General features: G+C 34.9%; 1 protein-coding gene across 13 annotated transcripts in view; it reads left to right on the top strand.

Annotated features, from left to right (window-relative positions):
- Positions 1-16,984, top strand: part of actn1 (actinin, alpha 1) — a 71,985-nt gene that overhangs the window by 48,776 nt on the left and 6,225 nt on the right. For 12 of the 13 annotated variants that reach the window (NM_001168286.2, XM_087278060.1, XM_087278055.1 and 9 more), the window contains 10 exon segments: positions 4,366-4,458; positions 5,703-5,933; positions 6,814-6,961; positions 8,556-8,706; positions 8,872-8,980; positions 9,094-9,234; positions 10,582-10,764; positions 11,109-11,243; positions 13,212-13,391; positions 13,495-13,641. In NM_001168286.2, coding sequence (NP_001161758.1) covers positions 4,366-4,458; positions 5,703-5,933; positions 6,814-6,961; positions 8,556-8,706; positions 8,872-8,980; positions 9,094-9,234; positions 10,582-10,764; positions 11,109-11,243; positions 13,212-13,391; positions 13,495-13,641 — 1,518 coding nt within the window. 13 annotated transcript variants of the gene reach the window in all.

Genomic DNA, 16,984 nt, shown 5'->3' with positions numbered 1-16,984 from the left:
CCTACTCTTTGACTTCATTGTGAATTCTCACTCATTTTTTGTTTGGCTGGGATTTTTCTTTCTTTGGAAACAGTCAGCTCTGGCTGTTTCCAAGACAACCCTGCTGTAGTATTATATAACACACCTTGCTCTGTTTCAGCACATCTGCACACACACACACACACACACACACACACACACACACACACACCACAGAGCTCTTGAACTTCTTTACATTTTAAAATGCCTAAAATTCTGCAGCAGACATCCCTGGAACAGTGAATCATTCTATTGCTAATAAAAGGATATGTTCATGTTTCATATTTACACTACCTTACAAAAGTCTTGTCGCCTATCCAAGTTTTTGGAACAATGCAATGACTCTAATAACATATTAATAAAGCTGTCTGGAACGACAAAGAAAGCATTCTTGCAGGACTCCCAGAGTTCATCGAGATTCTTTGGATTCATCTTCAATGCCTCCTCCATCTTACCCCGGACATGCTCAACAATATTCATGTCTAGTGACTGGGCTGGCCAATCCTGGAGCACCTTGACCTTCTTTGATTTTTGGAACTCCAGGAGGCTGAAGTATGAGTAGGAGCGCTATCTTGCTTTAGAATTTGCCCTCTCCTGTGGTTTGTAATGTAACAGGCAGCACAAATGTCTTGATACCTCAGGCTGTTGATGTTGCCATCCACTCTGCAGATCTCTTGCACGCCCCCATTCTGAATGTAGCCCCAAACCATGATTTTTCCTTCACCAAACTTGATTGATTTCTGTTAGAATTTTGGGTCCAGGCGGGTTCCAAAAGGTCTTCTGCAGTATTTGTGCTGATTGGGATGCAGTTCAACAGATGATTCATCAGAAAAATCTACCTTCTGCCACTTTTCCAAATGATCAACTTGAATCAAGTTATAATTTGTTGCTCTTACGACTGGAATCAACGACAAGACTTTTGTCAGGTAGTGTAGTTGGCCCATTGTGCTACTTTAGAGTCAGTAGTCATTTCTTTTTAGATTGAATAAAATTATATAGAATTTTTAATCTTTAAGAAACACATGAACCTCTAAAAACCTTGAGCCAGAAGCCACATCTTAAAGAGGCATATACAACAAAAGCATACACAGGCTTTTTAATGTGGCTTAAATGTATATGTGTTCACAATGTTCTTGCATAATCTTCCTTACCTGGCAAAAATATATCAAATATTTTAATTATGTCTTGGAAATGAAAGCAATTAGTTTACATGTTGCCACACTAAGCAAAACATTTTTAGTGTTCAGTACATTCTTATCACTAAAATCAGAATAATAATAGACAGACTTTGTATTTTCCCCATTTCCTCAGATTTATCGAGTACCTCACAATTTGAGTCAGTTCATGTAGACTAGGCATTCAGAATCTAACTTGTTGTATCTGCTTCTGTTTAAGCTGACTGATTCAGTAATAATTCATTCAGAGGCAGCAAGTTTCTTTTCTGATGGGGTGAAAGTTACTACATGGTTGTGCTGATTCATCACATCCAGCTGGGTTTCCTCAACTGTGTGTGAGCATTTGTGAGCTGATGACTAACATCCCTCAGTAAATACATGCTGGGTGTGTGTTCTCGGCTCAACCAGATCCTGTCTGCTCTTATAAGGCACGAGTCAGACTGTAAACCCAACAAAGTGTTCTGCTTTCAGAAACACTTCCTTTGACACACCCACATCCACACCCACTGTTGCTGTGTGCAACATCAGGATGTTATGAATAACTCATCGTGGTACAACAACTGTATCAGTGGACAGCTGGTTTTGGAGTTGAACACAGGTTTAAGAATGAATATGATGACCTGTTTAGTCTACTTGGACAAAACAAAACCACTTATTTTTACATGATATGAAGGACAAAATGTTTTTTTTTTCATTCAAATGTTAAAATATTTATAGAACCATTATGTGTGTTTTTTTAAATATTTTTTATATTTTAAAAACTATATTTCATAAAATAGAGATAAGGCATAAGCAATTTATGCCTTAGTTTGTTGTAAATACCGGCCCACTGAAAAAAAAAACAAAACTTTAAACCAACTTTTAAAAAATCACTGTAATTTGAACAGCTAAAATGTTTAGTTTTGTAGTTTTAGTTTTTATTTCAGCTCAAACATTACATTTGATTTATTTATGTATTAATATTATTTTTTAAATGTAATAACTAAATTTATTACAGTAATTTATAAATGTCTTTAATCATTTATACATTGATTTTATCATTTATTTACACATTTCCCTCAAATATAGTTTTAACTTGGTCGAATATGAAAATCAAATTCCTTTGTTTGGTCACATTTTATTTTGATGGTTCGTTTGATGAATTTAAGTTATATTGCATCTACATGCCAACTAATTCTTATTAGATTATAAGTAGACTGTGAGGTTGGTGTTAGGGTTAGTGTAAGTTGACATGAACTTGCAAAGTTTCTTATAGTCAGTTCAATAGGAGAAGTATCAACAGATATTAAGCAGACAGTCTTCTACTACTCAAATGGACCGTCAAAATAAAGTGTTACTAATTATTATTATTCTGGCAAAGGCAAAAAATACATTTAATCAAAGGTAAACTATTGTTTTCATAAAACCTGAATTAATTGAATTACTTTGGTTCAACAAAGTAAAATTGTACTATGGACTATGATACTATAATAAAAACATATAATATTAGGGTGTGCTATTGCTAGTTTTTTTTACTTTCAAGATAAAATATTTGAGGTAAGACTACTGATGCTTTCTGTATGGCCATAAATGTCACACAAGAGTGTAATCAATCTCAATCAATTAGAAACCTTTTTCATGTGGTCACATGACACCAAAGCAGCTAGTTTAAATAAAAATACGACTTTGAGAGAAACTAGTAGTTGTTTTAAGGCAAATTGAATTAAACCGGTTAAAATCAGAAACCATAATATTTTCACCTAATCCAATGTGAAGATGTACATTGAATGAAGGACACAGTAGTTTAATTTTTTAAGTGTATGGCAGCAAAATTACATACTACGTTACTTTACATATAGCGGCTATTCGTAAACTTCAGAAACCCTTATTAGAAACACAGGTGCCTATTAAGTGATCTCCAGCAAGTTGTATTTTTTTTGGTCAATCTTTGGTCAAATAGTGTTTTGATTATTAAGTACATTTGAGACTTTACTGACATTGCAGAATGGCTTTTGGGCAGAGGTGATCTCATATAAATTTACAGAGTAAAAAAATTTTGGATTGTGACGGAGAAAAAAATCCTAAGACATCCCAGGAAGTTGGGGATGCCCACTTTTAAAGTTTTACTAAAATCTGTTGACTAAACATTGGCTATAATAAAGTAATTATTGGGTAAAAACTCTTTTAGCCCCTTTAAAAGCACTTCATTAAAAGAGTTTATTAAATTAGCTCAGCCAAAAATGAAAAAAGAGATCATTTTCTTACCCTTCACTGGTTTAAAACCTTGATTAACCTCATCATTTATTCTCCCTCTTTGAGTTTCTTTCTTCTGGTGAGCACAAAAGAATATATTTTGGAAAATGCTCAATATTTTTCAGATATATTTAAAAAAAATGCTCACCCATTAACTTCCATAGTAATTGTACTACTACTATAGGAGTTGATGGGTGCCAGCAATCAGCATTCTTCAAACTACAGTATCTCTTTTTGTGTTCAACAGAAGAAAGTAACTCATAAAGAGGAATAATAAATGATGAAATAATTGTCCTTTTTGGTTGAACTATCCTTTAAAATGTTTTAATATTCTTATTTTCAACACTGAAGTACAAAAAAAAAATTGATATAAGCCAAGACACAAAAACATAATTGTGTGTGTGTGTATTTTTTTAACTGGATCTTTTGAAATTAGATACTTATGCATTGTATTTTTATTGCGATCTTTAAGCAGAAATTGTGAGAGAAAATCAAAGTTAGAAAGTTTAGAAAATTAGAAAGTTTTTCTCAATAAAACAAAAAAACTAACTTTCTGTCTACTATTGATCAGCATTATGCACCAAAAGCAACATTTATAAGATGTTCACAATACCGAAAACGCTTCCTGAGCTCTGGCTGTTTCTGACAACGCAACACTGAGCTTATCATTATTTTCTTCTCTTCCTTTCTGGCTTTTAGACTTGCAATTCACTTCCTTACCCTTACACCCCCCTTCAAAAATATACACATGTATAATGAAACACACTGCAGGGTTATATGATATTGACAGAGCAGCTGATTGCTTTGGGTAATGGTAATAAATGGACTTCAACACACACACACACACACACACAAACAGAGCCTTAATAGTGTTTTCAAGGCTCTGATAAGGTTTCCACAGAAAGAGAAGCAGATTCACTGTGTGCTTTACTCCCTTCAGGCCGAAACGGCAGCCAATCGGATCTGCAAAGTGCTGGCTGTCAATCAGGAGAACGAGCAGCTGATGGAGGACTATGAGAAACTAGCCAGTGATGTGAGCACAGTCATTCATTCCTGTTCACTCCTCTTCACTCCCATCCTTCTCTCCTGTCGTCTCCTCGTCTGTGCTCATTTAGGGACAGTTTCAGTCATTTAAACTGCTTTCACAAGTACAGGAAGTGTTGTACTGCTGATGTTTAGGTCAAACAGTTCAATGGAATAATAATAAGTAAATGATTAATATATATGTATTCAATCGCTAATGGCACTTTGAATGTAAATGCTATTTAAATGTTAAATAAAATGTGTCTGAATAAATGTTCATTTTAGTTTTGTCATCTAAACTGATGACATTTCTTCTAAAGTTAAAATAAAAGTAGTTTTTAAAGCCTTTGGTATAAAATAATTGAAAACAAAATGTTTCATGTTAATTTCTAGACATCACGATTCATAGATTTTTCTTTAGAAATGTTAAGAAATCAATATTTGGTGGAAAACCCTGACAACAATCACAACATATGATGAAAGCGACTGTTATTCTGACTAAATTTTAAGTTAAATAAATAAATTAAAAAAATTACCTAAATTACTTTATTACTTTATATTACTTAATTATTATTTAAAATTTTTATTTAATTTTGTATTTTTGTTTTTACATTTTTAAAAACATTTTGAAATGTGGAGGTGTTCTTATAGCATTTTTAATTTTTACTCAGTCCCATAACTTACAAATTCATTTTATTAGATCCATTTCATCTGTTTAGTTCCCCGTAAATGTATCTGTAATAATTCAATATATACTTTAATTACAAATACTTTAGTTGATCCAGGTTATTGACTGAAATTACACAATGACTCTAAAAGTCTTAAAATATTATGTAAATAATTTGGGTACCCTGTGTATAGACCACTTCAATGTGGTCATGTCATTGGCCCGTGAAAATTTCCTGCTTGTTATCAAACTATTTTAAATCTGTAACAAGAGGCAATTCAATCATAACTTGATGTTACAACAGCTATCCTTACATTATTTATCAATATGTGGAACTATTTGGACTCTTAGAAGCTTTGGAAATGTAAAATTGAAAACAGGCAACGTCAGGACCATTGTTATTGTTTACATCCCTCAAAATGGTCTGTTATTTTTCATAAAACCATCAAAAGTTCTGATTCTTATTATCTCTTTTATCTCTATCTCCTTTATTTCATTCCGTCTGCTCCAAATTGATCCCTTTTCCCCCCTCCTTTTGTTGTTTCCTTCCCCTTTTCCTGTCTCTGTCTTGCTCTGGCTCTCTTCAGCTCCTGGAGTGGATTCGCAGAACCATCCCGTGGTTGGAGAACCGCGTCCCGGAGAACACCATGCAGGCCATGCAGCAGAAGCTGGAGGATTTCCGGGACTACAGACGACTTCATAAACCACCCAAAGTTCAGGAAAAATGCCAGCTGGAGATCAACTTCAACACACTGCAGACCAAACTGCGTCTCAGCAACCGGCCAGCGTTCATGCCTTCGGAGGGAAAGATGGTCTCGGTTAGCAACTTTTCTAATTTCAGAGCACCCAAGTGAAATCATTTGATTTGTAATATTTGCAACCCAGGCTCATTATTGATATGTACCCTTGTATACATTTCTTTAGAGCGCCAAATACATCCCAGGAGGATTTTTTTTTTTTGCAGTTGTTTTCTCGAATGCACTGGAGGCCACTGTGTACGCTTTTTTAGATCTCAAATTACTCTTGCGAGTGCCATTCATGCCTGCTGTTCTTGCGCAAGTCCACCAGAGGATGCTTTCGACTGGCTGACTAACTGAACGAACAACCGACCAAGCGATCTTCCCACCCACCCCCTTTCCTAAATCCAACTGATAGTGTTTTTTAAAGCACAAATTGAACCAATCACCCCCTTTCCTAAAAACTCAACCGACATTGTTTTCAGAAGTCATCCAGAAAAAGATAAGCCCTTGCAGCCGCCTGATTTTTACCATGTTTTCAGATCTTACCAAGTCCTCACCCTGTTATTTACATGTTTATTTTATTTTTTGCCTTTTGTTTTTGCCTTTTGTTTTTGTTTTACCTGCTTTCTGGAATCGTTCTTCGCCATACTCAAACCCAGTCTTCGCCATCGACTCCGCTTTGCATCTCAAGGCCGCAGATGTACATGGCAAGCTAACTGGGCAAACTGGTAACAGTGTAAAAGCCATTCACAGGGAAGTAAGCAGTCGATTGGTAGCACAAAAAGAAACAGAAGCCATCGGCGGTGTCATAATGCCCTGTATTGTTCGTTTTGAAGCAGCCATACATACCACTGGCTACATAATTTGTGCTCTCCAGATATGCATACGGGGGTGCTTTTCACAATGATCCTGTGTTGCAAATTTGTCAGTATATAATCTGAATAATCTAAATTTATAGGACATCTCCAATTCGTGGGGACGTCTGGAGGGGGCAGAGAAGGGTTATGAAGAGTGGCTGCTCAATGAGATCCGCAGACTTGAGAGACTCGATCATCTTGCTGAGAAATTCCGCCAAAAAGCTGCCATTCACGAGGCCTGGACTGACGGTAACTGAGACTGAGAAGCACATGGGTAGTTGACAAACATGTAGTTTTTTTGTGTGTATGCAAAATATAATTTTTTAAGAAAAATTTATGAATAATATACAAGTAGAGCTATGCATCTTTATTTGTTGGACACTTTTCTTCATATAGTGCTATTTATTTTATATAGAAGTATGAATAGTATTTTTTTCTCCCTGATTTGTTGGAGTTGTTGGATATTTTTAATAAATCTGGGTGCAAACGACAACAAAACTAAGTTTTATAGTGGTTCCAAAAAAGTTATATGTACTTCATGGGCTTCACAGTTTGCTTCAGTCACATGATCTTGAATAGGGTGCTTCAACTAATTGAGGTTTTCTGTGGGATTGGCTTTTTAAAATGAACATATTCTCATGGCAGCATGATGGTGCAGTGGGTAGCACAATCACCTCACAGCAAAAAGATTGCTGGTTTGAGCCCCGGCTGGGTCAGTTGGCATTTCTGTGTGGAGTAATTTAGCGTACCCAATTCGCCTATACTGCATATCTTTGAACTGTGGGGGAAACTGGAGCACCCGGAGGAAACCCACGCCAACACAAACTCCACACAGAAACGCCAACTGACCCAGCTGAGGCTCAAACCAGAGACCTTCTTGCTGTGAGGAGATCGTGCTACCCACAGCGCCACCGTACAACCTCACGGTACATTTTATAACAAGAAAAACAAGAAAGACAATGGAAAGGTTTAACCATTTACTGCATTTTTAAATGAAGTCATTATTAATTATATTCATTTTTGTCGTTTTGTCACATCAACAGCCCACATCTACAGTTAAAGTTAGAATTATTAGCTCCGCTGTAAATTTTTCTCCAATTTCTGTTCTCCAAATAAAGATTTTTCAACACATTTCTAAAAATAAGTTTTAATTTCTAATTTATAAACTAATTATTAGTAAACTAAACTCTCTAAACTAAAAATTTGTTATAAACTCATTTCTAATAACTGATTTCTTTTATCTTTGCTATGATGACAGCACATAATATTTTACTAGATATCTTTCAACATGCTAGTATTCAGCTTATAGTAGCCCCTTTCACACAGTGATACCGGTAAATATCTGGAAAATTTCCGGAACGACTTTATCGGTATTTTCAAAAAGGACCTGTTTACACATACAACCTTTCCGGAAAATTGCCGGCAATTTTCCGGAAAGGTCTGTATGTGTGAAAGGGGCTAATGACATTTAAAGGCTTAACAAGGTTAATTAGGCGGGTTAGGGTAATTAGGCAAGTCATTGTATAAAAATGGTTTGTTCTGTAGACTATCGAGAAAATATTGCTTAAGGGGGCTAATAATATTAACCTTAAAATGGTTTTTAAAAAAATTTAAAACTGCTTTTATTCTGGCCAAAATAAAAGAAATGAGACTTTCTCCAGAAAAAAAGAATATAGGAAATACTGTAAAAAAAACCTTGCTCTGTTAAACATAATTTGGGAAATATTTGAAAAAGAAAGGAAAACTCACAGGGTGCTATAAATTCTGACTTCAGTTTTATGTAGAAAATAGTTGAGAGCCTTATTCATGTGAAGATCTGGCTGATCTTTGCTGCTCCCTGTAGGTAAAGAGGACATGTTGCAGCACAAAGACTTTGAGACGGCGTCACTGTCCGAGATCAAGGCTCTGCTGAAGAAACACGAGGCCTTTGAGAGCGACCTCGCAGCTCATCAGGACAGAGTGGAGCAGATCGCTGCCATCGCTCAGGAGCTCAAGTCAGTCAAACACACGGAAAACTGATCCAGACACTGATTCTTGCTGTAAACGATTTACTCTTTGACTGAACACACAGAACATTTGATCTGCAGCTTACTGAACATCATCTGTGATCTTTTGCTGAAGTAGTTTAATACTCTCTCTCTCTCTCTCTCTCTCTGCAGTGAGCTGGAGTATTACGACTCTCCCAGTGTAAATGCTCGCTGTCAGCGCATCTGTGATCAGTGGGATTCGCTGGGAGTGTTAACTCAGAAACGCAGTGAGGCCTTGCAGGTGATACAGCCCTTCATATTCCAGCATTAAATTCATTCTTTCTAAAAAGCGAATGGTCTTTTTTTTACACTGCAGTACACTCACGTGTGTCTCGCCACTGTGTCTTTCCTCAGAGAACTGAGAAACTGTTGGAAACTATTGATCAGCTTTACCTGGAGTTCGCCAAAAGAGCAGCGCCCTTTAATAACTGGATGGAGGGAGCAATGGAGGACCTGCAGGACACTTTTATAGTCCACACCATTGAGGAAATACAGGTGCTGTACACTTGTCTGTCTGTCTGTGTATCATCTGTCTGTCAATCTGTCTAGCATCTATTTGTCTTACTGTCTGTGTATCTATCATCTGTCTGGCTTTCTATCAACTGTTTGTCTTACTGTCTGTCTGTCTATCATCTGCATGTCTATCTATCTATCTATCTATCTATCTATCTATCTATCTATCTATCTATCTATCTATCTATCTATCTATCTATCTATCTATCTATCTATCCATCTATCCATCTATCCATCCATCTATCCATCCATCCATCCATCCATCCATCCATCCATCCATCTTTCTGTCTGTCTGTCTACCCATCTATCTACTATCTACCCATGTCTATCAACTGTTTGTCTTACTTTCTGTCTGCCTATCATCTGCATGTCTATCTGTCTGTCTGTCTGTCCGTCCGTCCGTCCGTCTGTCCGTCCGTCCGTCCGTCCGTCCGTTCATATCCATCCATATCCATCCATCCATCCATCCACCAATCCATCCACCTACAGTGTCTGTCTGTCTGTCTGTCTGTCTGTCTATCTATATATAATTTTTGAAAATGTGCATAAAAAACATGCTAAAATGATAAAAATGTGTGTTAATAGACAGAAAAACCATGTTGTTTTGGTCATTCTAAAACGCCTCAGCCGTTTCAGTATTAGTGTTATGATATTATTAATGACCTCCAGAACTGTCAAGAGCATCTGTGCTTCATGTCTCATGGCCTCAAACGCCCCCAGGCGTTCATTGTGTGTCGGCAACGTCTTCTGAGGTTAAAGTCATATACTAAATAAAAAAAGATTCACGCAGCTTCTTCTACTGCAGCAAATTCTGTTTTCATTGTTGATTTTTAGGCACCACACAATCAGGAAGTGACTATTTTATACTTTTTGACCCCATTATCTATCCTTACGTTAGCTTCTTTATTATGGTCTGTCTGTCTGTCTAATCTGGAAAAGTAAATCATTTATTTGGGTTCAATTATACATTTTGTGATACTTGTGAGATATATTTCAATTACACATTTCATTTTTATGAACATATTTTAATCGTTACAATGTATGTAAAACATTAAAAGGTTTAAACCAAAAACCTTACTAATTTAACATTTGAACAGAATTATCTCTTTGGTCTACCCATGCGTCCATCCTTCCATCCATCTGGTAGATTTCAAATGTGACTGTAAAGTGTGACGGTGCATTTCACAGAAAACTTAATGTCAGATGGAAAATGTAAAAGTTACTGAGGCAGATAATGTTTTATAAAGTTATAACACATCTCATTGTGTGTGTGTGTGTGTGTGTGTGTGTGTGTGTGTGTGTGTGTGTGTGTGTGTGTGTGTGTTGCAGGGTCTCAGCACAGCCCATGAGCAGTTTAAAGCCACACTGCCTGAGGCAGATAAGGAGCGACAGGCCATCCTGGGCATCCATAATGAAATTGCTAAAATTGTGCAGACATACCACGTCAACATGGCTGGCCAAAACCCCTACACCACCATCAACCCCCAGGAGATCAATGCCAAGTGGGATAAGGTTTGAGCACTGTTCTGCTTCACAAAATACAAAACACAAGAGAAAAGGGACTTTACAGACACATATTTCATACAGTTGAAGTCAGAATTATCAGCCTCCCTGTATATTTTCCCCCCAGGTACTGTTTACACATTTCTAACTGTTTACATATTTCTATTTTCTACTGTGAAAAATTCCTTGCTCTGTTAAACACCATCTGGGAAATATTTGAAAAAGAAAAAAATAATATTTCTACTGTATATAATAAAAATAATACTTCAACTGTATATAATTATACTGTGTTGAAAAAAAAAAAAGATGCCAGGAAAGATGCTCATTTCTTCTTCACACTGCTTTCCTATCAGGTGAGGCAGTTGGTGCCCCAGAGAGATCAGGCCCTGATAGAGGAACACGCTCGTCAGCAGAATAATGAGAGGCTGCGCAGACAGTTTGCTAATCAGGCTAATGTTATCGGGCCCTGGATCCAGACCAAGATGGAGGTGAGACATGAGCTAAAGTGACAGAAAATGAAACGCATTGTCTTATGGTGCTTTCAGAGAACTCAGGAAAAGATGTCAAAAACAGACTTGATTATTGGCTTATATGCATAGTCTCACTTGTAGAGTTAGCTTGCACTTGCATAAGAATGCACTGATTTGATCAGAAGTGAAATTGCTGTCATTTTGTAATGTTCCAAAAGATTTCTATTTGAAATAAATGCTGTGCTTTTGTCTAAGTATCCTTAGGGAACAAAAATGGCTTTTATTGAAATAATAAGCAGTATAACTTATTTATAGGCACTATTATTTCTGAAAGATCAAGTTACACTGCCGACTGTGGTCAGTAGGATTTTGAAATGTTTTAAAATAAGCTTCTCCTGCTAACCAAGGCTGCATTTATTTCATCAAAATACAGTACAATTAGTATAACTGTGAAATGTTATTGCACTATAAAATAACTGTTCAAAAGTAGTTTATCATTTAATTAAAAAAAGATTTTCTGTGATTTTAAAATACTTTTTTTTAGCTTTGTTACTCCAGTCTTCAGAGTCTCATGATTGTTCAGAAATCACTCTAATATTAATTAGCATTAATGGTAATAGTAATGAAAGCATTAATGACTGGGCTGGAGTAATAATTTCATTTGAAACTACATACAATAAAAAAGCAGTTATTTAAAATAAAAAAAATAATATATAATTATATATAATAAATAATTTATATTATTATTTTTTTTACATTTAATAAACGCCTCCTTGATAAACAGAAAAAAAAGAAAAAAAAAACTGACCCCAAACTTTTGACCAGTAGCGTATATTACAATTAACACAGATAAATTGTAATAATATCTCTATGCAGGACAGTAGCCAAGCAACATCACACTCTGCAATAACAATAATAATTATTATAAGGAGGCCTATATCTTTACAAATAACAACCATCTTCAATTAACCCTTAATTTTGTCCAAAACATTTGCTTTTCTTTTGCTATAATAAATGCTTCATATATTTTACTGTTTTGTGCATTCGGCTTAAGCCGCTTTCAGTGTTTCTTTGTTTTTTTTCAGAGTATTGTGAATATTTTCTTTCATGGATAGAGTCATTAATGCTGTTAGTGCATTTGCTCTACGCAAAATAAAAAATAAAAATTACAGCCAAAATTACAGCCTCCAAAACTTTTTGCATGAACTTTTTTATCATATAATAAATTCCTGATACTTTACATTATAATTGCCTTCATAAATATCCCCAGTTGAATAATTCTGATGTTGAAATATTTGTTTAACTAATTTAAATGAAGACAACGGTAAAACAGTATAAATTTTGTATTAGGAAATAGGAACTGATTAAAAATTAAATAATTAAATCTTAATTGATACAACATTCATAAAGGATTTAACTGTTTTAGCAATAACAGTACTAATGTTGACAAAAATCACACGATTGTTAAAAAAATATTTGTGGTATTAGATGGAAAGATCAGAGAAACCTGTATAGTAAACCATGGTCGGCAATGTGTGTAATTTACCTGTGATACCTGTGATCCGATCGACTAAAACTCATTTTTCATAAAAAAATAGATCAATCAAAAAGGCGTTCAATTTTTCACAATGACAAAAAAAAAATAACATGGATGGAACATAGAACGAGCCTGGTTTAAAAATGTACAAAAGTACAAAGCACAGATATTTGTGTAAAAATGTAAGAAGAACAAGTAGTGGAGTAAAGTACTGATACCAGAAAAATCCACTTAAGTACAGTAACTGAGTATTTGTACTTTGTTACTTCCCATCTCTGGTTCTTGATTAGCTATAATTCTACTCAAAGTTCCTACGGGATGAACTAAACTAAAGCTGAACTTGTAAATGATGTGACTATTGCAAATGATCACATTGCGATAACGATGCTGAAATGATAGATTGTGCCGCCCTAATGTGCTCCAATTGTTTTCTAATGTTCTCTGTACAGGAAATCGGCCGAATCTCTATTGAGATGCACGGGACTTTGGAGGATCAGCTGACCCACCTGCGTCAGTACGAAAAAAGCATTGTAAACTACAAACCAAAGATCGACCAGCTGGAGGGGGACCATCAGCTAATACAGGAAGCACTTATATTTGACAATAAACACACTAACTACACCATGGAGGTACAGTACACACACACACACACACACATACACACCCACACAATCTCACTTTCAATCCTCATAATGCATTAGTGTGTTCCTGACGTCTCTTTCCTTCCTCCAGCACATCCGTGTGGGTTGGGAGCAGCTCCTCACCACCATCGCTCGCACCATTAATGAGATTGAAAACCAGATTCTGACACGTGACGCCAAAGGCATCAGCCAGGAGCAAATGAATGAGTTCAGAGCCTCGTTCAACCACTTCGACCGAGTCAGTATCATGAGAACACACAGTTTTGCACCATTACGAGCAGTCGGACGTCTTAGTCAATAACTCAATCACTTAATCTGAGTTGGAACCAACATGAAGTGATTTTTTTAAAAATTGGTTGCTGTGACACTTTAGCACTTTAAGGTTGCGTTTTAACTCTTTCCCTGCCAGCATTTTTGATGAATTTCACCGAAATCGCTTATCAAATATATTTTATGCATATACAAACATTTTATTCATTCATTCATTTTCCTTCGGCTTGGTCCCTCATTATATTCGGAAGATGCAGCCTCTGAAATGAGACACAGCTAACTATCGTCCGCGACACCCCCGCCCCGCTCCAGCCTCTGGTAACAGGCCGGGTCCGTTACCCCGATCTGTTCCGGTACCTCAAAATTCACAAGTTAAGCACTGCATATAATATAACAAAAGTAAGAACTAAGTGTCTGCTTTTAAGCAGAAAATTTGTTCATGTTTAATCACCACATCAGCACAGATAGGTTTAATCAGAAAAAGAATAATTCTGACAAAAAAAACAAGAAAATGTATATATATATATATTTTTAAAGTAGTGCACTTTTAAGATATAACACACACACAAACATATAACTTCGTCCACATCAAAACAGGGTGTCCGCTGGGTCTTAAAAAGTCTTAAATTCAATGAAATATTGTGCTGTGTGTCTTAAATTATTTTAAACAGGTCTTCATTTTTCTCTGTCCAAGTAAAGCTACCCAATCGAGCCAACATCCATCCAATCACCTACAATCCATCTTAATAAAATCATGGAAAGAAAACTAAAAACAATTACAGTTCTTCTTTATCATAACAGAGCCATTTATGCCTTTACGTTATCTTCCATTCATACAAAAACTATTTACAGGAGTAAGGGTGAGTAGACATAACATTTTTAAACAGACATGAAACTTAACCTCTTAATGCCCCAGGTGTTTTTTACATGTATTTTTTATTTCTCTTTGCTATTTGGGCTCATTGGAATCTAATTAAAATAAAACATAGGAATCATTTCTTGACATGATGTACTTTTAGAGAAAAATGATGTCCATATATGTGGACTCATGGTCTGAGTTTACATAGGACACTTTTTCCTGACTGTTTTTTAATTCATATATAACATATACATTTTTTGAACATGTTTTGACTATCGGAGAGTAAAAACAAATTTTTTTGCCCCTTTTGGACAGTTAAAATAGTGTTTGGGACATTCCATATGCTGCAAGATAGTTGCAGGATGACACTGTATGTCTGTAACAAAATATAAAACATTCAAAGTATTTTAAATAGCCACTCAAGAGCTAAATTGTGCTGTTCACGTATGTGGCCTTTAAGCCCTAAAGGTTAAGGTTTTATAAAAGAAATGCATTAGGTTGAACAGGAGTTATACTCAGTCAATTTGGACCAAAAGCCAGCAAATATATATTTTAGATTACTTATGTAATTACCTCCACAATAAATATACTTTTAACAATGTTAAACTAGTAATTTAAAAAAAAAATTAATATTATGTTGAAAATAGTGTATACAACTAGTTTTCTTATTTTGACATTAAGGTATGTCACTAAGAAATAACAACATTACATTTTTTTTGTGGCTTGCAAAAAAAAGCAATTGACCCAACCAGACCATTAGAAATAATCATCAGTGTTTAGCCCTGTATAAGTCTAGAATTTCATTCATAATGGTCTTAAAAGGGTCTAAAAAAAGTCTTAAAATTGACTTGCAAGAAGTCTTGATAAAGAAGGGAGTAAGCCAAAGGAAAGTTGTATAACTTTTTATTTTTACATGCGATCTGACCTTACTTGAGAGCTTCCCTTACTGTAATATACCTAAAACACGGACGTGGGGAAAGGGTTACAGGTTTGATAAAAGTAGAGCTGCATGATTAATCATTAAAAGACCGCCATCTTGATGCAAACACCTATGATATCTTATTTCTAAACGATTCTGCAATATCAAAATGATATAAACACTAATAAGGTAAGGTCACAGTCAAAAAGATTAAGTTACCCTTAAATAATTGTTCAAATAAAGATTGCCGTTTTATAGTAGTCGGCATGACGTTACTGTTAAAACATTTATTTGTCACCAAATTATATTCATTCAAGCGATTTCTGAAAAATGCAGATTCATCCAGTAATGAAACGAGAAGTCAATTTGATTGAGTCGTTAAATAATTTACTTTGACAATACAAACAAATCTGAATTCACATTTTATCAGAACATACAGGCTGCTGTTGTTTAGGTTTCTATTCAGAAAACATGTGTGAACCATAACCTCAGATTTAAGCCAAATCAAAATAATGGTTATTCTCAATTTTCCGCTTGTTAAGTCGTGACGTATCATTGACGTATGGATTACTGTTTCCGGGTCCAAGCCTCTACTCATTTGAATAGAGAAAATATTAGTTTATGACTATCACACATTAAAGTGAATTTTATATAAAATCATAGTGTACACAACAGTCTCTGGACTTGCTGCATCACAGACATCAATACTTTAACAATAAAAAAAAAAAAATGAATCACTTTCTAGATTTCGGATATTAGGCATGGATATATATATATATATATATATATATATATATATATATATATATATATATATATATATATATATATATATATATATATATATATATCGATCGTGATTTAAGAAAGTATTACATCGCTTTGTAAACATGGTAACATGGTATTATTACCATTTGTTGAGTCTCCCTATACAGTTTGATAGAGTGCTTGGATCTGGAAGCCATTCGCGTGACGTTTCTCTTAACAAGCGGATTCCAGAATCATGCAGTTCTATCAGGAAGTAGAATTTATTGAATTGTGAATCAAAGAAATTCACCAGGTGAATGATTAAAATATACAAGCAGGGCCTAAAAATAACATTTTACCACAGCTGTATTGATGGCTTCACTAAATTTACTGGCCATATAAAGTAAAACTGTACATTATTGGTGTAAAAATCAGACATAAACAAATCTAATTACAACTTATATTAATCTTACTAACATATAACTAAAGAAATATTTATAATCATTAGTCAAACGTATCAAGAAAATAACACAAATCCTATTCACATGTAAAGTATTTCTTAATATTATTTAGTAATATAACATTATTAATATTATTTAAAGATTATTATTAAATGCTTTATGTTTCTTTACTTTAAAAAGCTGTCTTTTGACCTACTTACTGTTAAGGTACAAGAAATCTTTTATTTATTTACAACAGATTTAAAAACCATTGTAATTACAAGTTGTTTGGTGCATGTAAAAATTTTTATGCATTTTCCATTTGACAAGTGTTCCTGTTAGGCCC

Source organism: Danio rerio, chromosome 13, assembly GCF_052040795.2.
Source record: "Danio rerio strain M-AB ecotype USA chromosome 13, GRCz13ab, whole genome shotgun sequence".
Classification (NCBI taxonomy): Eukaryota; Metazoa; Chordata; class Actinopteri; order Cypriniformes; family Danionidae; genus Danio; species Danio rerio.
The sequence above is the reverse complement of the archived record's forward strand: the minus strand, read 5'-3'. Positions and strand labels throughout refer to the sequence as shown.